Below are 23217 nucleotides of genomic sequence, written 5' to 3'. Positions count from 1 at the left end.
GCAACCAGCTGTCTGCTTTAACAGCTGCCTAAAGTGCCAAGACATCAAATTACGCTTAGTTAGTAACTTTTTGCAAGACAGTAAGTTAAGTCAGAGCGGTGTCAAGACATTGTGCCTCTAATATTTAATAGTATTGTTGATCAAGTGATCAATTTTACTCTCATTTCATACAATTCACTGGAGGAAATAGTGAAAGATATCACACAAAATGGTGGAACGTGCATTGAATGAGGAAATAAATAATAATAATAATAATAATAACAGGGTCACATCGAATTTTTTATACATATACTTTTTTTGTACTCCAATATATGAGGCACCAATTGGATGATCGACATGATTGGGGATTTTGAGATTTCTCAAACATGAATTACGGTTAATTTTATCAATCCAGATTCAAAATGCGGCCATCATAAAACCTAAAATCCATATTTTCAGTTAATATCAAGGGACAGGGGAAGTTATTCAAGATCCAAACTGTTTGGATTTCAAAATGATTTTACCACCAGAATGAATGGTAATTGAATTACTGTAGTCTGTTCTGGCATCAAACTGTGGCCAAAGTAAAAAAAAAAAAAAAAAAGCAAGTTTGAACACAATTTCATCCAGGAAGTTTATCACCGTCCAATTTTTTCAGATTTGGACCGCCCCCCCAAAATCCCCAAAAGAATTGAAACAGAAACAGAAATGTAATTTCACTAAATAGAGTGACCAAATTGCTAACTGCTGACTCTAGTCTCTCCTTTTGCAGCTACTGAGTTAGTGTAAGCAGCGAACATCAGCGAGGATGCACTTTGAACTCCAGAGGGGGCTAAAAGAAATTGATAAATTGTATTAGAAATCATTTTGAATGAATCAATAAAATCAATTAGTCACCCAGCATTTGGTGGCACTGTATAATAACACAAGTAGGGTAGCAAAGTTACAGGGCAAACACCTTCTAAGTGCTTGAGGACACCCAACAATACACACTTTGTTCAAATTGAACGTTTCGGTGCGGTGCACAGCAACCGTCCCTCGAGGCCATAGCGCATCCGCGCCATCTGCGTCTCGCATTTCTCTTAGTTTTTGACCACACTTCCTTGGCGTTGCGTTGATGGATTGATTTCCTAACAATCACGCCTAATTATATTTCTCCGGCTGAGAAGGGAAAAAAAACTAATTTAACGCATGAGCGGTTGTATTAATGGGCGGGAGGAATGACATTGTCCAAGTTTGAGCGTAAATAGAAATTATTGACCTCATTATTTGTTATTTGATTGTATATTGTCCCATGTACACTTGACTGACAAAGCTAATTAGTGTCCTGCTTGCTTATTTGAGCAGCGGGCAGGAGGAGGCAAGGTCACTTGCGCTTTTTTTATTTGACACACACAAATCAAAGGCGACCTCCAAACAAATAAGTTGATGGCGCCTTTGCCTTCCTTCGACATTGGGATCAACTATCCGACGCTAACAAATGCACACGCCGCTGCTTTTCTAATGAGTTACCTTTAGCTCATCAACTTGTGACCTTGTTTTGGTCAAACAAATATACTAATGGACGTAATGATTGTGGGGAGATTGGATTAAATAATTGAATATGTGACACGCTGCAGTTTTTTTTTCTTTCGTCTACCATGCAACCATCAACTTTCTTTGAACTTTGCCAATTAAAGGACACCACCAATGTACACTCCCCTTCAAAAAGGATTGGAACAGTGAGACCAACTCCTTTATTTTTGCCATAGACTGAAAACGCTGGTACAAGAGAATCCCAGCAACTAAGGAACGACCAAACATTTCCCTCATTCCAGTCTGCCTGTCAACAACGGACATTTTATCTTCTAATTGTTTGCATTTTTCAGTCATTATATCACTCCGGATGGCCAGCGGCATATTTAAACTGGAGATGAAATATGTTCCTTCCTGTCTGCCTTTTTCCTCCGAGAGTTTTCGGCCGCCCATTCACATCCACAATTTGGTTTAAATGACAGCTGGTGGTCCCCCATGGAAACCGCCTAAGTGCCGAGAACGAGCGGAAAACGGATGACTCCATATTGGGATAATGCGTAATAACGATGTTAGTTTGAATAAAGAAAGCCAGGTCTAGATTCAAATGTAATATTCATTTTGGAAATATGAACAACTGGGGAGCAAGGGTTAAAATCCACCCAGTCGGCAGAGCCTTCATATAGCAATAGTCTTCTCTTATCCCCGAGGCTATGGCCGGGCTAAAACCTCAATGCAGCAATTATTTGCTGTAATGACTGCACTTCAAATAAACCCGGGGATTTTATTAAACCAAATGAGAGAATTGTCCGCGTATTATCACCCCGTGATTGACAGTGACAAGTGTTGGTCACACTCGCGTGCGAGCAAGATGGAAGAAGCTCTCGGCAAAGCTCTTGATAATGTTACCTCTGATAAAGTTGCTGGCAAAAAACCTCTGCCAATAAATGGAGAGCGGAATGGAGAGTGCATATTAATTCCCATTGTCAGATCGCGGCAGTCGACGGTGGGTAATCTGTCAGCCACTCGCGACTGCCCTTCCATTCATTCACCCGACTGGCATTTTACACAACTAATGAAAAAGAAATCCATTGTGTTGATCATATGCATAGATTTCATTCCATCATAATAATGATGAAATAGAAATATTCATAATAAAAGTAAAGGTCACTCGTTGCCGCTGCTAAGCTTTCTAAGCTGCAACCTTTGCAGGAGCAGGTTCGCTGATAAAAATTGGAACAACAGCGAGAACGCCAAGTTTTAACCTCGGAAAGGCCAGGAGGTGAAGCAACGCAGCCGAGCTACGCCTACGAACTGGAACGTTAGCTTCACGGTTATTTGTTGTCGTAAAAAAAAAAATCCTTTGGTGTCCATTGGATAGGTCCTAACCTTTGTTGTCATTTGCATCTTTCGTGTCACTTGCTAACGTTACTAGTGTACTTGTTTGGAAAAAAATATTGATATCCTGAAGTGGATGGATACATAAACATCAAATTTTGATACTGTTATTTCCAGCTAGCATATGCGATCAGTGCTCACTTGTACTAGTGAATGGACAAATATCAATATTCTGACATGTCATATTGTTATCGCACAAATATCCATAATGGCGCTGACAACCTGGTTTGCATCAGTTCCACCGTGTACAGATGGTGGAACAAAATATCGATATCCCGGTCTATATCTCTCAATGTAAAACAACACTCTGAGTTGCCCATTGACGAATTTTCAAAAAGAATTTGTTTCCCAAACCTACCATTAAAAAAACCCCACTGCTGAACATTCTATATGTGTTTTCCATCAAAAATAAGAGAAATGTGGGGGAGGGGGGTAGTCCCTGAAAAAATGGGAGAAAAAAAATCAGCAAATATGTGAATCTAAGGGTGCTGAACTGCGAATATGCAGGGGTCGACTGTCCTTTTAAATTGTAATATTACCAATCCCCACTAGATGGGAGACGTGTTAGTTGCGCATACATTGGGTCTTATACTGCCCTATATTACAACGTGAGTAGGCCTAATAATTTTTTGAGTATTTGGAGAGATATGCAGGACAAACATTATACCTCAATAATATTAGCATTTTGAGTGAGTTTATTTTTGTGTCAACATTTGTTTTCCTTGAATGGCAACTTTTATGCAAGAGAGCCCTTTGCGCAGAAAAAAAAATACAATATGTGGTTATTTTCTTGTTTGCTTCAAATCCTTTGTTGTTGGGTTAGCATAGTTGATCTTTTACACATGCACTGAAAATGTATAATCAAAACAATTTGATAAAAAATATCCATATCCTGACATATTGTATTTCATGGTAAAGTAATGACAAACAAAGCTGCTTTATGTTTTCACTGCTAGCATGTACTGCACTAGCAATGTGACAAAATACACATACTGTACAGTATTCCAAAACATCATGACCGCTCACCGTTATCAACGTTGGAACACAACCTATCAACACTGATGCTTGTTGCTGACTTCTCATGAGTTACTCCGTGATCCCCACTTCTACTGCGCATGTACTTCGTCGTCGTCTTATAAAGTATGAATACAAGGAAATCAGATGTGCTAGCTCTCCTCCTTTTAGCACCTCCCGCGGCAGTATGTAGGTCACCTGGGCTTCGTTCAGCACAGTCTCCCCTCGCCGCCCCCGTCCCGCTGAAGGACGTCGACGCCATTATTACTGCCTGCCGTAACATCTTCACAGAGCCCCGTCTGCATAGGCATCATCCATTGGCATTTATTAGTGCCATGCACTAAGTATGGGCCATGTTATTGAATTTGAATATCAGCGTCTAACCACATCCTTGCGGGCCCCTGGAAATATATTCTATTAAGATGAAGCAACCGTGTTTAATAACACCCAAACTAATAAAAGAAGAGCAGATCTGAAATCTAATTTATGAATATTGCGCGGCAGCGGCAGCAATCCAAAATAAGAGCTTTGTCTCTCACGTCAAGATATTTTTTGGGGACATCTTCTATTATTGCATGTATTGTGCGTTCCTCTATGTTAACTGGTGGTGATTGCTTAATGAGTTCATCATATGATATGATTTGTTAGCCAGACTATGCAATAAGCAACAATTTTGTAAAATGGAGCATGGTATGCTGTGGGAAATTACATGTTTATTATCTTTGCCAGCGACATATAATGACAGGCACAACACTGAGATGCTGACCTTCGACATGGGAGAAAGTGCTGTGTTTTGTGATATTTTTGTTTGGTGTCATGACACGAGATTTTTCAAATTGAAGGTTTAAATAAATGATTTTCAGAATCAAAAAAATCATATTTTGAGAGCATGTTTGTAATGTTATGAGAATGTAGATGTAATGTTATGAGAAAACCAGTTTTATTTATTCAAGAGTAAAAACAATCACAGTTTTTATTTAAATGTTAAGCAAGGTTTAGTATTGTGAGGAAAAGTGTCATAATATTACAAGAATAGTTCAGATATTTTTGGGAGGAAAAACAAACCTTTACTTTACAGAATTTACAGAAAGTCATACTACCACAAGTAAAGAAAATGTAATGATACAAGACCAAAACTGGAATAGTACAAGGAAAAAGTTGTAATATTAAGAGGGTAAGGTCAGAATATTTTTTGTTAGAAAAAAATAACCGCAATGTTACAGAACAGTCAGACTATTTCTAGAACAGAGTATTTCTTAAGTGGGAGGTCATCCTCCATGAACCAGCAAGTAGCTAACAAACAAACAGACAAATAAATGTAAGCTTTTGTGGATTTTAAAGAACTGTCAATCCATCCACTTTTTTGGTTATGTATTTGTAACATATATAGATCAACATTAGCAATTAAAAAAAAAAAAAACATTGTAGTGGTGAGCTGATCGATACCAGTGTTGCCATGATTACCGGTGTAATGCGATTGATGCTTTAATTTCAATTTGTCTTCTGCATGTACTGCTAAAGAAGGCAATTTAGTCAGTAGGGTTGTTTAGTTGTTTGCATTTTTTTTCTTGTAGGCTTTTAAAATAAAAAGTTGATTTTCAAATCCCTAAAGAAGAGCAATGACGGGATTTTTTTTTGTGTACAGTATATGATTTTGTTTGTATCACTGTTTTGGTACTGTTTCAAAACAAATACTTATATGATAAAGAAGTATTTTCAAATTCTGCCCTACTAATTAATCCAAGGGAAAAGTCATAAACCAGCTAAGGTTATGGCAATTAATTTAGATTTCGCAATACGACGATGCATCCACCTCATTAAAAAGTATCACGGTGAGTATCGGTTTTACAAGGGTCACCACAACGGCGTCGTGGCTGTCCACCGAGCTGCGATAGCTCCACGCCGGGCTCCATTTGCACTCTGCTGTGATGCCGTTGTGCAGACTCAGACTGAGACTGAGCCACTGAAAAAAAGTGTGTATGGGCACTACCCAAGCAATCAAGAAAAATAACCTGCCGTTCCCATCAACTGTCTATCATTGATTAAGGTCACAATGATTGGTACTTTCAATGTGTCCCTTTTTTTATGTATACATTACCGCCAATGACTGAAGTATCAAAAGTATCGATATTTTTAATTTGAGGATTGATTATACAGCATACAAATCTGGTAGCCAAGCTATTGATCTTTCTATATCGATCCACGCATCACTAGTATTTACATGGCATCTGATCAATACCAATCTTGCACACCACTAATGTTGGCCAGAATCCAAATAGCGCTCACGTTTTTTTTTTTGTTGTTTTTTTTTTCGAAAATGGTGATTCATTTTAGATTGACAGCTTTTTCTCGTTCAAACAACACTGCAACAAACGCTTGTCCTGAGGTGCCACTCATCCAGCCACACTGACATTTTGTCCTGGCTAGCGTAAAATGATAGAATGTCACTCCTCCACTGCAGCAACTTCGCAAAGGCCCATAATTTCCCTCCTGCGTCGACAACATTCCGCCGCAGACTTTTCCCGCCAGCCTCCGTCCCGCACAGACTCGGTGTGTAAATTCGAACTCCCGCTGGAGCTGTGACTGTCGCTCGCTGCCCGTGCAGTGCCAGGCATTGATCGCCGTATATATCTTGTTCTCTGCTTCCTGAACCTTCATCAACAGATGTGACTGCAGAATTGATTACCGGCGAGTCAATGACGGGACTCTCTTCGGAAACATTTTTATTTATGTATGTGTTTATGTGGATAGCTTAGAGGGCCATTAGCGGGATTACCTTTGAGACTTGGCGGAACAACAGATGTTCAAGGACGGCTCAATCAATTTGAGGCCGCCGTTGCCGGAAACCAGTCATGCGTCTGCGAGGGTGGATGGAAGCTAGTGTTTGGATAAGAACACTGCAATTAGCCGGAGACCGATATTTAGGCTGCTGTCCCGAAACTGCAACTCAAAATGTAGTCTTGAAAGAATCCACTTAGCCAAGTCAGGATATTATTTATGACAAAAAGCTGTAATGTATGGAATTCTGTCATTACGGTCCCAAAAAAGTTGTAATGTAATGAGACTAATATCGTAACATTACAAGAAAACAGTCATATGTAGAGGTGGGCATTCCGTCAGACCGGTCCGTCAGTCGGTCGACCATTTTGCTGACGATTGACGATTGACTTGACAGCTTTTAAATATGACGGACTGACGAATGTCGGAAGTGGGTTTTCAACCGTCAGTGTAATCGTATACAGACCGTCACTGGTAGACGTCTGTTTTTCAGATGTTTTTTGTGGGGACCGACTGACGGACTTAAATGACGGACTGCCTGACGGACTAACGATTACAATTCAGTTCATCACGAAAAATGACAGGCTGACAAATAACGCACGGGTACGCTGGCCGCTGACGGAATACGAATGACGGACCAGCAAAATTGAGTAAAACGCCCACCTCTGGTCATATTAAAGCCGCAGTAAAGTGAAATTATAGCATTGTTTCTAAATAAATGTTTGAAGATAATCACTGAAAATATGCAAAGACTGACAACTAAGTAGTGCTGAATTGTCAAACTATTTTTCACCATTTCTTCCTTTTCTGAGACCAGTTGGCTTTCACATTATGTTCACACTAATGAGTGGAAGTTGGCTTGTGTGCTTATTTTATGATCAGAGTCCACAGTAAGTTCCATTCCATTTTCCACACACAGTTCCATTTTGAAAAGTGAGCCCGCGAATGTGATTTTACATGCGAGCCACCATAGTTTTCCTTGTGCGTGTGTAAACTGTTGTCTACAGTGGTGGCATTTGATTGATAGTTAACAGCTGAGCGGGGTGTGGTTCAGTGCACACGGCGGACATGCCCAAAGCATTTGAGAGCGGAGACAACGGATTGATTTTCCACTCATTTCAAGCCTCATTCTGTACTGTACCTGCAAATCGGGCAGGTTAATTCACTGTGGTGTGTTAAATTAGCAAGACATATTAATTTATTCACGACAGGATCTTTAAAGACAAAAAAGTTAGTTACTGTTACAAAAAAAAAAGAAAAAAGAAAAGGTCATATTATTATGAGAAAAAGTTGTAGTCCAACAAGAATACAATCAGATTTCTTTTTCTTTAAGAAAAGTGGTTGTGACAAAATCTGGATCTCAGCTGTGTTGGCCACACCTATAATGATTTTAAACAAGATAAACATGTTTCACACTGTGACGGGGTTCAAAATGGCCCCCATTAATATGGCATAGCCAAAGGGTGCCGTGTTTTTCCTTCCAAGTTATTTATACATGTGAAGTTAAAATAGTTCTAGCATGCAAACGAAAACCGTTGCTCTTCTCTGTTGCAAATCCTGGCTCACACTACTGCAACGGCAGCGGATGGCCGCCTTTTAAACCCCTAGGCCCCTCCCCTAAGTCAATTAATTGCCAAAAGTAACTGTTTTCTTCGTCAAAACACACCCATATTACCAACAAAAACATTCATAATTATAGAAAAACACAATCATCCAACCAATCATAACCCTGCGCCCTTAGACTGCTCAACAACAAAACAATTGTTTAACTTAAAAACACGGTATTCCGCCATGACGCCACACGACCACGCCCCACGCATGACGCTACAAAACCCGGAAATAACGGTGGTGCTCGGTCTGACAGTGGAGAGTTGTGAATTGATAGGCGGATGCTGGAGACGTGTGCTGTGCACACCCAGGCCCACCCATGGCTCTGCCCCTGGGACAGACTGAGCGGACGAACGGGGACAGGACACGTGGAACAAAGGCTCGAGGTACGGTTGTGCGTATGCGCGGGATTTGTTGGCGACAGTGTTCTCTCCGCAGCACCTGACGGAGCCACTCCGTCACACACATTTACAATTGTTGCCAATGGTGGAACAAATGTGTCCAGAATCTGTGTGGTACTTCTCTCCCCAAAAACCAGTAAACTGTGCATATTTTTATTTCTTTTTCGTTGTCCCTGGCTTGACAGTATCTTTTTTAGTCTTTTGTTACAAAGCTTTGAGGGCAACTAGCGCACCTCAATCAAATCAATCGTTCATTTCCCCCATAGTTGCTCAAGGTATCAATAAAGCCCCAAAAGTGACAGCACACAATGTTGTAACTGTATGCGTTTTAGCGTCTTGAAAATCATTATCAGCGTCAAACACAAGCACCGTTTCAATATAGCTCCTGTAGTATGAACCATATTTAATAGCTTGTTAATTAGATCACTCCCATTCGGAGCAGAAAGGCCTCGGTTGTAAGTAAAAGATTATCAAGCAGCCGCAGCCTCGAGTAAAGACCAATTCCATTTATGCAGAGGAGCACATTTAATTACACCAGCGTCCCTATTAAATTCAAATGAATGTTTTGATATGGATATTTTTCATTATATAGTTAAATAATCTCAATTCAGCGTAAACTGAGAAAATCACGCTCTTTTTCAATTTTGTGAATCAAAAGTGACTGCCAGTCAAGTTGGCGCTTTCTTATCGCCCGCCGCTTATTAAAATGAAGTCAGGACGCAAAGTGGTATTTAAAAAGTTTAAGTGAAACAATTTGCATTGGGAGTGCACGAAAATGCTAATGCGCCTTCCTTCGCTAAGCCGCCAAATCGCTGTCATCCATTCTGGGCGCTGATTGCTTTCCGCCCGGATGCCTTCATTTCATTATTGCGAAAATTACAAACATAAAGAATATCGCTGTAATATTCCCGCTTTTTGTCAACGCTCAATCAACCGTAATGTCCTAATTTTTTTCCCGCCGCCAAACTCATTTTATATTATCTTGCCGGGTGTCCCTGAAGGGATTTATTTCATTTATCGGGATTATTGAATTAAATTAAACGAGACACACTTAGCACAAGCAGAACAGTGGTACCTTATCCTCGGCGAGAGGCGAGGCCCGGGCTCTTTACTGCTATTTAGGCAAGCACATTAGGCGGCCATGCCTTTTGTTGCCTAGCCACCGCTGCTGAATAACTCATTCATTTGGAAAACTGTAACATAAGTGGAAAGGTTGACTGTTAGCGAATGGATTCTTTTAATTAAGCAACTTTACAACCACAGGCAGCCGCGTGGCGAATGGCATTGTTTTACCTTGTACGTACAGGGGATAACTTAGCTTGTTCCCTGCATGTTATTTTAACATTTAGCTGGAATTCAGCCTTTTGAGCGGGCTATACACGTACCATCAACCGGAACAAGAACCAAAACAAACTATTTAAAATGCGCTTTAGGCATTCACGAGTGTGTCGGAAACGCTGAAAGAACATCCTGAGCGTTTGTCCTGCGCTCTGCTCGAGAAAACGACAATCGTGAATTTTAAGCCACTTCGGTATTTATGATTTTTCTGGTTGAAACTGCCTGGAGATGCCACAAAATAGCATCAAAGCACTTCTTTTCTTCTTTTCCGTCAAGATGCAATAAAGCATTTAGTTTCATATTAGCCAGGGCTTTGGCCTGAGCACAAAAAACAGTAAAATGTGAGTTTTTTCAGTGAATATAGTTTAAAATAAATAAATAAATAAAAGAAAAAAACACAACGAGGTGAGTTTGCAGATGGTATTACTCTTTGTGTTTGCTGGCAGTCTGGATAGCCTGTGGCACCACACTGCCTCTCACAGGTCAGTCTTGGTATTATGACCGACATCTGGTTTGGGAGAAGAGATATGTGTGTGGCGTGCTGTGCTGGTCATTTTGAGTGCGGCGCACGCGCACGAACAACAGGAAGAACAAACTTTGTCATGTAGTTGTCATTTATGGGGTCTGTCAAATTTTAAAAAAATGGTTATGATCTTAAAAATCTGTCTAGACCTCACTCTCGATCAGGGACTGGCAACTTAAAATACTGGAGGGGGCCATAATTTTTCATCAGTGCTCCTGGGGGGCTATATTAGACAACACACTTCCTCACAAAAATGCAATTTTAAATGTACCGGTAATATTTACTACTTCACACTGTACCTCATTCACTTACTGATGATGCAGCATCAGGAGCAACTGTCGGTCAAGTATCTTGTTCAGTGACATATGACATGATCACAATAGCTGATAGACAGACTTTTTTTTTAATCAAGAGCATAGCGTCATCAAACCACCAGTTGGCCATCCACGCTCTCAATTTTATTCACTTAGTCTGTCAAATTCTGCATCCTCCTGACTCTCTGTAAACCAGTGAACGTGCAATTCCCGCACCCAACAGCAGATGGCAGCCTGTTTCCACAGTTGAAGCCGATTGTGTCATTCGGTGCAATGCATCCCCACTACTATAAAGCCCATTCCATATTCCCAACCCCCCCCCCCCCCCCCCCCCTTGCAAGGCCAAGTCTCCACACCCGGGAGCAGCGAACGTGGCCACCTCTCCCGCCAGGCACCATGAGAACCGCAACCACCATGTGAGTTCTCCAATATCCGGGCGGCCCAGTCTCCGTCAATGCACTGGCATACAACACACCTATGAGTTTACCCTGCATCCTTCCCTCACTCCGGCTGCCACAAATTAGCACACAATCCTGAGTGAGCGGTGAAAGTCTGAAATGACAGTGCGGGCTGACGACCATGCCAAGCACACACGTGTCCCAACTCGTGTCAACAAGTTCAGGGCTTTGTTTGGAAACCGCCACGCTCTCACAAAAAACGTTTCATCACCAAAAAAGAAAGACATAACGATGATTTGGTTGCTAACATATTTTTATCATTCTTTCCCATCATGACCTTGTATGAAGGGACACGAGGCCATCAGAATAGACTTGGCTCCATTTTTCTGGGAAGTGTTCTATAAAATCTTTGGAGAGTGTCACTATTGTTGCACCTGTGAGAGGCTCGCTGTTTCCAGTGTGTTTCACATTTAATTTGTTTGATTTTTTTTTTTTTTTCCCACCGCAAACTCATCCAAACGTTACTTTATGGGCCGTGCTTTATGCACCAAGAACAGAAAAAGGCCCTACACAAACTGGTCTCGTATAGATGGGAGTATGTTAACAATAAAGGATTAGGAATGCATTTCCATATTTGCAATTGGTGCCGTGCCTCAATTAGTTTGCAGGAACAACAACAAAAAAATGCCTCTCCTTAAATAGTTGCATAACTAAATGAACAAAATTTTGTTTTAAGTCTCATTTCAAGCATTCTGACCTACTTGTACAAATACATATAAATATATATTTTTTCCTGATATTGGTAAATCATCACAACATTATGGCTCAATAATATAATTTTAAAACCATTCTACAAAAATGTTTTGTTTGTTAAAATACATATTCTTGTATTTAAGTGCAATCTTTTGTGAAAAACTATACTTAATACTCTCAAGCATTCTACTTAAAAATATAAAGTAACATAACAAAATATAGGCCTGACCTCCAATAAATGCCCAGTACTCTCTGCAGTTGAATAAATACTCTAAATGCCTCCGCAGCAGCAGTTTTAAACTCGGATTCATTCATTTTTGACTCATTTGTCCAAATTTTATTCATGCAAATGAATGTTCACAATTGGCTGGTACAATCATTAAAATAACACTTGAATAATTTATATTACATGCTCGGTTAATTGAATAAATACCAATCCACAATGATGGTTTCACATTCTGATTCATCCATTTTGATCCAATTGTATGGACAAAATGTATTCACATTACTCTTGCATTATCACAGTACACTGGTAAAGTAATTAAAATACATTTATTGGAAATGCAATAAAGACATTATTAGTATCAAAAGCTTGTTGCCCTCTGCAGTTGAGTAAAAGGAAAGGAATTTTAAATCTGAATTCATTTTGTCTGATTCACTTGTGGTAAAGTAATTAAAATCCAGTAATAGGAAATGCATTAAAGACAAGTATAAGTGCACAGTGCATCTTGCAACACCTTGTATACATTAAATAAACAATTAAATGTCCATATGCTACTATGACATAATATAATTAAAATAATGCCTTTAAGAAATTCCTCATACTCTGTGTAATTAAATAAATAAATAGCTTCAACTTTTGTATTTGAAAAAAAAAAAAGTATTTTCCTCAAAAATAAAATTGGTATAATAAATGAAAAAAAAAAAAGAAGTCATTTCAATACACTTGGGGCCATGCATTAGCAGTATGAGCTGCGGTTCCCATGGCGCCCGTGGTACCTCAGTCATTGTCGTCATGCTCATGCGTGGCTGCCTGCTAAATAATGTGCGCTCATTTGATGGGGGTCATTGGATAGAGATTCCGACACTTGAATAATTAATAGAGACAATCTAAGGAGCCGGCTTCTGTTTCGCCTTTTTTTTCTGTTTGGGCAAGATTGCCTGGCAGCTGAGCTTTCAATGCGGACTTTGCCGTCTAATTCATGCAGCTTGCAACCTTCGTCCCAATAATGCTCTAGGTCGGCGCGTGTGATGAGGAGATTGTCCTGAGTGTGACCCACAAGATGAGGAGGAGAGGGAAGAAAAAAGCCACACATATGCGCGCACACACACACACACACACACACACACACACACACACACACATACAACCACAGAATGTATTTCCATTTTGAAAGTCAAAATAAAACAAAAGCCCATTACAGCGGCGGCTTTGTTTAGCTACATAATTGTTTTTCATTATTCAGCGCGCCATTGATACCCGCAGTGTCGCTTGAAAGAGGCCCAGTTGTAGCGGCGAGGCTGGAAATGAGATCTTTTATTGATACTGTCGTGTCTCAGATCTGATTGTTACAAATGCTGAGTGATAAAACTGCAGCCTGATTGTCTGTCTGTCCGTGTGAATACTAATGCCAATCTTCAGGCTGCTGGTCGGGGGACACATGCTAGCCTAGAAATTTTGGAAGGCGGATGGCTGTTGATGGAATTCCCACTCAGGGCGCAACACTGGCTGCAAAAAATCTGGGGCAGGCAGAATACAAATCCAAACTCTCGCTTAGCTGCCACGGAAAGTCCCCAAGGCAAAACTCTTGTAGCCTTTTTAGTTGGATAAACATTTAGTATATAGGGGGAAAAAATGGACTCGATTTAAAATACCAAGAAATGGAGATAATCTAACACACTGGGATAGCTTTTCCATCCATCCATTTTATGCCGGTTTTCCAGTTGATCAAGGGTGAAAGACACCCTGAAATGGTCGCCGGTCTCGCAGGGCACAAACATAGACAACCATTTCGACCTTAAGTCACTGAGCAGGAATCCAAACAGTTGTGTACTGCCATCCGTCCAACTTTCCATTTTCAACTGCTTTTCCTATTCAAGCTCACGGGAGACGTTGGAAACTATTGCTGCTAACGTTGGGCAAAAGACACACTGGATTGGTCTCCAGTCAATTGCCTGGCCATTTATACCTACACTTGCTGGACTGGCCACCGGGTAAAGCGGGCAGATGCCCGGTGGGCTGGCGTCTTCAGGAGCTGATGCGGTGTAATTCATTCTTTTTTAGTTATTTTTACAATTTTATTTGTATAGCGCATTTCACAAAAGCTCGAGCTGTAACAAAGCACTTTACACACTAACAACAAAATAGCCATAATACAACAAGTGAAATCAATAAATAACCACTATATACAATCGACATAGGAAAAGAACTGAACATTTCTTAATTTAAAAATATTTATTGAGCCTGGCTCACAAATTACCATTATCAGTGCCATTTACTAAATAAACAGTAAATTAAACCAAACATAATAATTGGCAGAGGTGGTACATTTAAAAAAAAAAAAAAAAAGCTCTGACAAGAAAATCTTTTGAAAAAAAAAAAAAGCGTTTGATTCTTACAGTCAATGTTAACCAAATTCATTGCCTTCACATTGCCATTGTTTATCATACAATCCACAGTCATGGTTTCAGTCATGAAATAAAATGCTTATATATCCAGAATGTTGCTCGACACATTCATAATAAGCAAAAGTAAAAAGCAGTGTTTAGAACTGTGAAAAACAAAGAGATTTTTCATGTGCTTTTTCGAAATGATTTGAATGAACGAGCCACCAATCTCAGCATGCGAAATGGCGTCGGTGACAATCCCTCTGATTGGCCGTTAGCTAGCAAATGCAAACCACCGCATGAGATAAAAGCTTTGCAATGGCAAATAAAAAGGCATGATCTAGTAAATTAAGCCTCACTTAGACTCGATCCTGCTTGTCTTATGAATGTGTTGAGGCTCCAGTGCAAGGCTCTGGATGTGTTTATTTCATCCGATGAAAACGTGACTGTGGATCATATGAGAAACAATCACCTCTCAGTTACAGAGACGCTACCAAGCGTGAGCGCTCACGCCTACATGCGCTCGTGCGCCGATGCCCATTTTCACGGGCTGGTGAAAATGCCACGGACGTTTTCTTGCGCCGCTCCAGCCCTGCCCTCAGTCACTACCACTGTCCATGTTCTAGCCTTTACCCTGTTAAAACTGCCAGACATTTTCACACCCTCTCTTACCCTAACGTTTGAAAAAAATATAAATAAATTCCTGGGATTGAAGGGCTGGACTGCGAAAAGACATATAAAAACGTTTTTGGCAGTGAAAGACTCCAAATACAATCACCGAGTGCGAAAAAATTGAGCTGAGTGCGCTACTACCCTATCGCTGACCTGCTATTGCCACTGTCATCTAGAAATCAGACACCCGTAGCCGAATTCATGTCAACGAGGCTTAGCCATATTCTGTTGTCCCGCCCCCGCGCCGCGCGTCCAATCCCTGTGTGGACATTCCTCAAATAATTCACCGCCGAATCCCACTCACGCCCGTCATCACTTATTGCCTGCCACGTGTGTTCATATCCTACTGAGTTCTGTCTTCTCCGGTTGTTTGGAGCGGTGACGGTTGAACGGCCAAGGCCCTCGACATAATACCCCCGGCGTGGTTGTCAAGGCCCGCGTCCCTTCGTCCTCACAGGCATGCGGGGGATAGGACGAGAAGTTCGCAAGGCTCCCCGGTAAAAAGGACAGTAAGAAATAGAGCTCTTTAAAACAGTCGGCAAGACGGGAAGAATGACACTTAGCCCTTAATCATCTCTCTGTCTGCAGGGATCCCCCGTACTTTTGTGTCTATTGCAGATAATGGCCTTTCCTCACTTGACAGCATGTCTTTGCCGAGCCGGAGCACAGTGCAACCAATGCTTAAGTGTATCAGGGTGACAAAGCGATGCCGGATTCTGTGGTGTCGCAGCCCGTCATGTTGTGACACTGCTGACAGCTTGCGGTGTTAAGGACGGGGGAAGCTGTTGAATGGAGTTAGAATAGATGGCGCAGAAAAGACCCAACTTCCACAGCAACACCTTCCCTAAGGATCACGATCCGTAACACCAGCTGGAACCAGCCGAAGACAGAGAAGAGAAGAGTAGCAGAGGGGACTCTTGGAAGGGAAAGTCACAATGCTGCATGTGTTCGGAAAGACAAAAAAAACAAAACAGAGGCAAACGTAACACAAATGACTGTTTTCTTTTTTTGGGGTGTATTTTGCATGTGTTCTAGTGGCTGCTCCCTTCACAGAGGGAAGAAAAAAAAAATGAGGGAAAAGTCCAAACCAACTGCGCCGCTTGACTCCCTCCAATTTCTCCTTCTCTGTCAGCCTGTCTTTTGTTCTTCTGTTCCCTGTTTGTCTAAAACAGCTATACGACAAATTGCATCATGACAAATGGTGGGAGGTTAGTCATCTCTTGACCTCGTACTCAACTAATTCTGCGTGGACCTCCGAAGTACCGGAACATGACAATGACCACGCAATTGCAAAGTGGTTTGACTGCACCGGCGGTTCACTTGATGTTGGACTGCGAATAGTTTCTGCAATCAGGTCATCGCAGTCAAAGCTGAGGTCACAGATCCGTGCAAATAAGAGACCCCACGAGGGATGAAAATTTGTTGAAACTTTTTGACAGGTACAAGGTGTGTCAGAAAGGTTCCAGAACAAGCGACACAAAAGACACAGTATTTCAAACCCAGCATGACATTTTGCCTGCTGAGAATGCCCTGAGCATCTGACAGTTCCTGACCGACAAGAATATTGCCATGCGATACGAGAAGGGAGCAGGGATCTCAGAAGAATCCTTCTCGGAGTGCTTGAAGGTCTGGCATAAAAGGCTGGGAAAGTATCTAAGGCTCACTGGGGTTTACCGCAAAGGGGAAAATGTATAGTCTCGATTTGAAATACAGTACTGTATACTGTATTTATTAAATTTTTTTGTGACCAGTCCAAGAACCTACAGGCCCTAACACGACCATATAAACCGTAACCTTAATGCCAATTTACAAACCCTAGCGCACAAACTCTAACCCTAACACCAGCCCAACCACGCGAACAACAAACTATTCGTTATGAACCCCAAGACTAATCCTAATCCTAACCCCAGTGGACAAATTTTCCCTTACATACGGTAATTTATTTCAGTTCCAGAAAATGGAGGGTCCTGTCTCTCGATAGATGCTTTTAGAAGAACTTATTTTACTTTCACAATACATCGAACTTCCGATTCAGAGTTTTCACAAATCTACCCCGGTTCTGAAATGATCAAGAACACTCACGCTAACCTAAGCCCACCATATAACACGGGGGAACGCAATTTTTGTTGAAGTCTGACACCTGTTTTTCATCAATTGATGGGTGCCGAATCCAAAACCGATCTCAGGTTTTCTCGAACACGTATACGTTTTTGACCTATAGGATCCCCGTTTTCTTGAAAAATATGATATACAATAAATGTGTATGTATGTAAATACAACACTAAGACGGAATAGTTTCAAGCCGCTAAAACTTGAAACAACAGCATAAGATGAAATAAAACCGATAACGTAATGCCCATGGTTACAAGGTTAAGAGAAAAAAACATTTCATAATTTTCTTAATAGGAAAGATCGGCTTTATGTCATGTACACAATATTTGACCCATCACAGCAAAAAACCCACTGTTAGTGGCACCCACTGGAGCAGGGGGGCTGCCGCTTTAAGTGCCCGGGAGCCATGCGGTGTTTCCGCGTCTTGCTCAAGGACACCACAGTCGCGTGTCCGGGCAACGGTTTTGAACCAGGATCCTCCCGAGGGCAGTTGGCGATCATAACCGCTCGGCCGCCGCTGCTCTGTCAATTCTTATGACGCTAGCTTTCTGTTTGCAGATATCGATCGTACTAGCCTATTGGGAGTCTTAATTGCGACTGCACAAACGAGATACGACGAAGCTATAGGTGAGTCCAATTGCAATAAGTCTTACTTCGGCTGTAGTGGAATTTGCATACAAATCTAACAAACAGATTTTTTTATTTATTTTTTTCAAATTGTTCCCCAGTGTAATCAATTGTCCATCTTGCAAAATGCCCACGTATGCTCTTACTATGCCGCTATAATAATAGTGCGGTAATAACAGACCGTGGTTTTATATCAGGCTGCTGCGTGTTGCCGCTGAACATTAAAAGATGATTGTCCGCCTCATCTGCCGGCCATTAGCAGCCTGTGAACACTCATTTTCCAGGTCTGTGATCGCAGCAAGCCCGTGAGCACCTAATTCACTCAATGAAATGGGGCTCATGATTACTGAGGCAAAGATATAATATGTCACAGAAAATTAGGTGCACTTTTTCATAAATTATCACCCACATATGCTCATGGCGGACAGTTTGCTTTGCTCGCGTTCTTTTGTCGCCTCGGAATTGTTTGCGAATTTGCGCTGCTTTGAGCAACGGAGGAGTCCTTTGGTTCAAGACGTTTCACCTCGACTTTGAATAAGCAACAGTAATAGATTGCCAGACTTCCCCGTCACACAAAGCCAGCGTGAATAAAATATGACTTTGTACATTTTCGCTGCTTTTTGCCGGAGAGAATTTTACTTTTACAGCGGCGGATTTTGCCCATGATGGAGGGTGAGTCGCGCGTGGCGTCGAAAAGGCCCCCATAAATCATTGCAAGCGCCGCACCTCCAAAATAGCACTCGCATGATAGATGCAAGTTTACTGGAAGCATTTTAACGCCGAACAATGAATCTGTGCTTGAGTGTGTGACAAATCTGGAAGCATTTTCTGGTCAGCCGCAGAGCCCTCAGCGATTGGACAAGCTCCATTCCTGCTCCAAAAAGGCTTTGCACAACGGCAAGGGCATCCGCAAGTCATCGCACAATTTGTGCCGTGAGAATTTTTTACCGCGCAAGTTTGTGCACATACTTAGTTTCTATTTTGTATGATTCGCATCAGTTATTAGGTCTCATGGTGCATGGTGATGAATACGTTTGTGCTTGCTTATTTTGAGATCTGGCGTTCAGTTTTCTTCTTTTTTTTTTTTTTTACATGACACAATTCTTGGTACCATTAAAACTGTGGTACTGTACCACCAATGTAAATGGTAATTGTTTTACTGAAAATGACATCAGAACTGCTCAGGTAACGGCCAGCTTCAGAAAACAGGTCAGCCGTGATTGGTCGTTACCTGAGCCCTGAGCAGTTGTGATGTCATTTTCAGTCGACAGAAGTGAGAAAATGGCCGCCCCCTGAGATGGCTAAAAACGGGTGGATTAACTCTTATTCCACAAATGCAATATTTATCAGAATGCCTTGTTTTAACCAGTGGGCGTGCGTAGAACATATTCTTGCAAAAAAAACAAATGTTTGAGTTGACTCCCTCCTCAAGATATAAAGTCTGCCGGTTTTGAGGTAAAATACGGTTTGATGACTGAATGTTATCCATTATTGCACTTAGAGTTCATTTGCACGTTCTTGAAAGTCTGCTTTAACATACATGTGCGTGAAATTAGAAAAAAAGAAGAAGAAGAAGAAAATGGAGTCATCCGCAGAATCGTACTTGAAACAAATTGTCTGGAAATAAATGAGACATGAGCAAGTGCTACTCTTTGTTGTTTGTTTGTTCCGAGCTCTCTGTGAAAGGCATGAGGGACTTCCACAATTCCTTATATCGCCACATTTCTCCTTCTGTATTTCCTAAACCCACTCCAAACATCCCACACCCCCTCTCGCCATTCAAGATAAATATGAAACCAAACGGAGAAATTCACGCTCGAAGCAAAGCGACTAATCTCCCTGCTGCCTGTTTCATTCCTCTGTGCTTAATTGATAGAAATTGCACGCATCAAAGAAAACGCACACTGAGATTTAATGGGCATAAAATGGACATTAGCATTTTAAAGAGGTGGATTAACACATTAATCCGGGCAATTTTCACCCGGCACTTCCAATGAGATCGGCGCAGCGCGAAGGCTCCTAATAGGGCTTAACTGGCTTCCTGCTTTAGTGCTGCTCACTGGGATAACACCAAACTTTTTAGTTTTTGGAGAGTGGCGAGAGAGGGGCGGGTGGAGGTTGGGGGGTGGGGGGTGCGGGGCTGGTCGACCAAAGGGCTTAATTTGCGTGATGGCTCTTTTCCTTTTGCGAGACGTTCACATGACGTCTTACACGAAGTTGCAGCACGTTTTGCACAGACTCTGGGCTTTTGAGACGGTGAAATTGCTCGTGGCTGAAAAGCCATAATCAAAGGGGCGCATTGTTGGACGAACATCACGGACTTGACTTTTCATCCACGCTGAACATGTGCGGTTTTCCGAAAAAGAGGCTCCTTGGGTTACTGAGCGCAATCCCCGTACATAGAGTGGAAGCGAGTACACGATGTTAGGGGGGCCTGCACAATGCCTCGTGATCAAAGCGCATACAAGGCGCTCGCCATTTTGCCAGATGAAACTCATTTGGGATGATTTTTTTTTCGAAGGAGCTCGCAGATGCGCCGCGGTTGGAGGCTCCCATGACCGACCCCCGAGCGTCTTAGGCACAGAGTTGGGCAACTAGATATTACCGAGTAGGGCCTACGTTACGATATTATTGTCTCTATTGCACTCCAATAGGCTGACACTCGTTCTGTGTGACTTACGTGCACCAAAACGGCTGCAGCATTGACTCTGATGGCTTTTAGGCAACCGAGAGTTTGAAAGACATTTAAAAGCGCAGGAAAGAATGTAAAAAGTAGTAATAGACTATAGAGTGCTATTGATTAATCAAAGGAATTGGGCGGGGGGGGATAGTCAAGGCGGTTCAATTTGTATAGCACATTTCATACACAAGGCAACTCAATGTGCTTTACACAAGCACAAAGCAAAAAAAAAAAAAAAAAAAAGCAGCGGCTTATAGTCCGGAAAATACGGTATTTATGAACACACGCTGACACAAAGGCTTGTTTAAACGATGCAGCATCCCTCCGCCCGTCACCTCACACTTGCATTTTGCCATCCCTGTACGCCGGCTCCTCCCTTTTTGTTCACCGCAGTTTATGCACACACGCGACATGTAAGCCGCCGCTGTGGAGAATGTAATGTAGGTCATCAAACGGAGCCGGCTAGGGAAAGGGGCTGCTGTTTTGTGAGCCTCCAGAGTACGAGGATGACGCCAGGGGAGGCGATACGGAAAAACAACAGCAGCGAGAGGGAACGCGGTGGAACAAACAAAAGCGCCTTGGACAAACCGTTCAAACGTGGCGTGCGATTGTTTTGGGTGTTGATGGCGGCGCAGGAAGACGGTCCAACCCTCCCTCCTTCTTTTCCGACCTCTCCCGTGAATAGTTGATGGCGCATACCTGCCCGTACTTCCCTCGCCATTATCGCCCCTACACGAGATTGCACTCAAGACAATGTTGGAATTTTTGATAACACGGTTTGAGAAAAGTGAAACACTGTTTTGAATTAATAAACAACGCGGGCTGGTGCTTTTAGAGCGCAATGCAGCCCCGTTCTCTCGCCGCCACTCGGCCTAATATTAGTATTATTACTTTTTCATCCGACCGTTGTTGTGTGGTAGATACCCGAGAAAGCTCTCTCCACCTTGGTTGGGAATTGGAGACGAGCGTTTTCCCGGAACCTGCTGTGGCAGCTCGCCGTGATTTTGAGTAAGCCGAATCGAATCGAGCAACACAAATGACACGTGAAAAGATGAGATGGCGATAAAGTTAGAAAGCGTGATTTATATTTCAGTCCCTTCAGCCAACCTCTTAGCAAGCTTTGTTGAAAGCCTCCTTGCAGAGGTGTTGTGCTATAAGAGGCCTTGTCCACACGCTGGCTTCAATCTGGAGCATCTCAGGTACATGGTTTTGTCATCTCGTGAAGGGAATACAACGGAAGGGCAAGAGTCAAAATTTGGTCAAGTTTTATGGGGGAAAAAAAACGGGTCCGTCAGTGACCGCATATATCAGTTGGCAAATATAGTGAGCTCCTGCTAATCATGAGTGGTGGGGACCAAACCCTGCCACACAAAGCTAAAATGTGGATTCATTTGGCACCCGCGCACAAAGGTTTGTAATTACCTATAGGTGCCACAAAATGGCGTCGAAACACTTATTTGATTAGGTAAGGCATATTGGCGGACTAAATGAAGCACTTAACCTCAGTTCAACACAAACATAAAGTGCTGCTTGGCACCAAGATACCACCAAAGGAAGATTTTATTATTAGATAGGGCTTTGGTCTGAGGGTTGCTTTCAGAATGCGCTACGCAGGGTTCACCGATTGCGCTGGCCAACAATTTTTTTTACAAAATGTTTAAATCAGAGATGCAAGTTAACTTTTCTAAATTCATTTTTTGCTGTAAATTTGAATCTGTATTTGGTTTTTTTTCCCATAGCACATCAGGTTTTCATAATAACAATAATAGTAATAATAATCAATTTCTTTTTTTTTCAGATATTATGGGTTAGGTTCAGTAACAGGTGGAATTTCTTTTGTGAAACATAGCTAAAATTTCCATTCATGCAAACGACACACATTATTTTGATTTAGACATTTTATGTTTGCAATTGCTTGGGTTCTTAAATATGTTTAGAGTGTTTAAAAAAAAAAGTGTGTTTCAGTGTCTTCAAAGCGCGTGGGAGGGGTAAAACAAAAACAAATGTTTTTACACGGTCTCTCTTTTAGCATGGGTTTTCTTTTTTTTTTTTTTTTCAGCGGGTCCAAACTCCAAACAGGAAAGCCGGAGATGTGATTCAGATGTGCTTATGACTCGGTCACCGTGCTCTATCGTCATAATGTATATGAAAAATATGCTGCTTGGGCTAAGTGGGTGATGCTTTATTCTCAGTGCTCAGACCTGTCTGTTGTTAGGAATGATAATGAGGGGTTTCCTTTTCTTTTTTTTTTTTTTTTTAAGAAAAAAAAAAAAATCACAAGCATGCGAACGGGACAGGATTTGATTTGAACCGTCAGCTCTGTTCAATGTGTGTATGTGTGCGTATGGAATAGATCCATCCCTTCCTGATGTGGCTCCCAGCAGTCGACAGCCCTGCCAGCCGTTGTCATTTTCTGGCAGCCAGATTACTACTGGGGCTGGCATTTTCCACAGTTGTCAAGTAAGGATTTAATGGCCAATTATCCTCAGATAAATATATTTCT

The 23217-nt window shown here is 41.7% G+C and overlaps 1 protein-coding gene across 1 annotated transcript in view; it reads left to right on the top strand.

Moving 5' to 3' along the window:
- Positions 1-8509: 8509 nt before the first annotated feature.
- Positions 8510-23217, top strand: part of fto (FTO alpha-ketoglutarate dependent dioxygenase) — a 217817-nt gene continuing 203109 nt past the window's right edge. The window contains exon 1 of the mRNA XM_086026117.1: positions 8510-8675. Within this exon, the coding sequence (XP_085882243.1) occupies positions 8571-8675 (105 nt within the window). The 5' untranslated portion in view covers positions 8510-8570. The remainder of the gene's footprint in view (positions 8676-23217) is intronic.

The sequence above is a fragment of the Filicampus tigris genome, chromosome 3 (genome assembly GCF_054856515.1).
Source record: "Filicampus tigris isolate MCC_2025a chromosome 3, RoL_Ftig_1.0, whole genome shotgun sequence".
Taxonomy (NCBI): domain Eukaryota; kingdom Metazoa; phylum Chordata; class Actinopteri; order Syngnathiformes; family Syngnathidae; genus Filicampus; species Filicampus tigris.
This window is presented reverse-complemented; position numbering and strand designations above follow the sequence as displayed.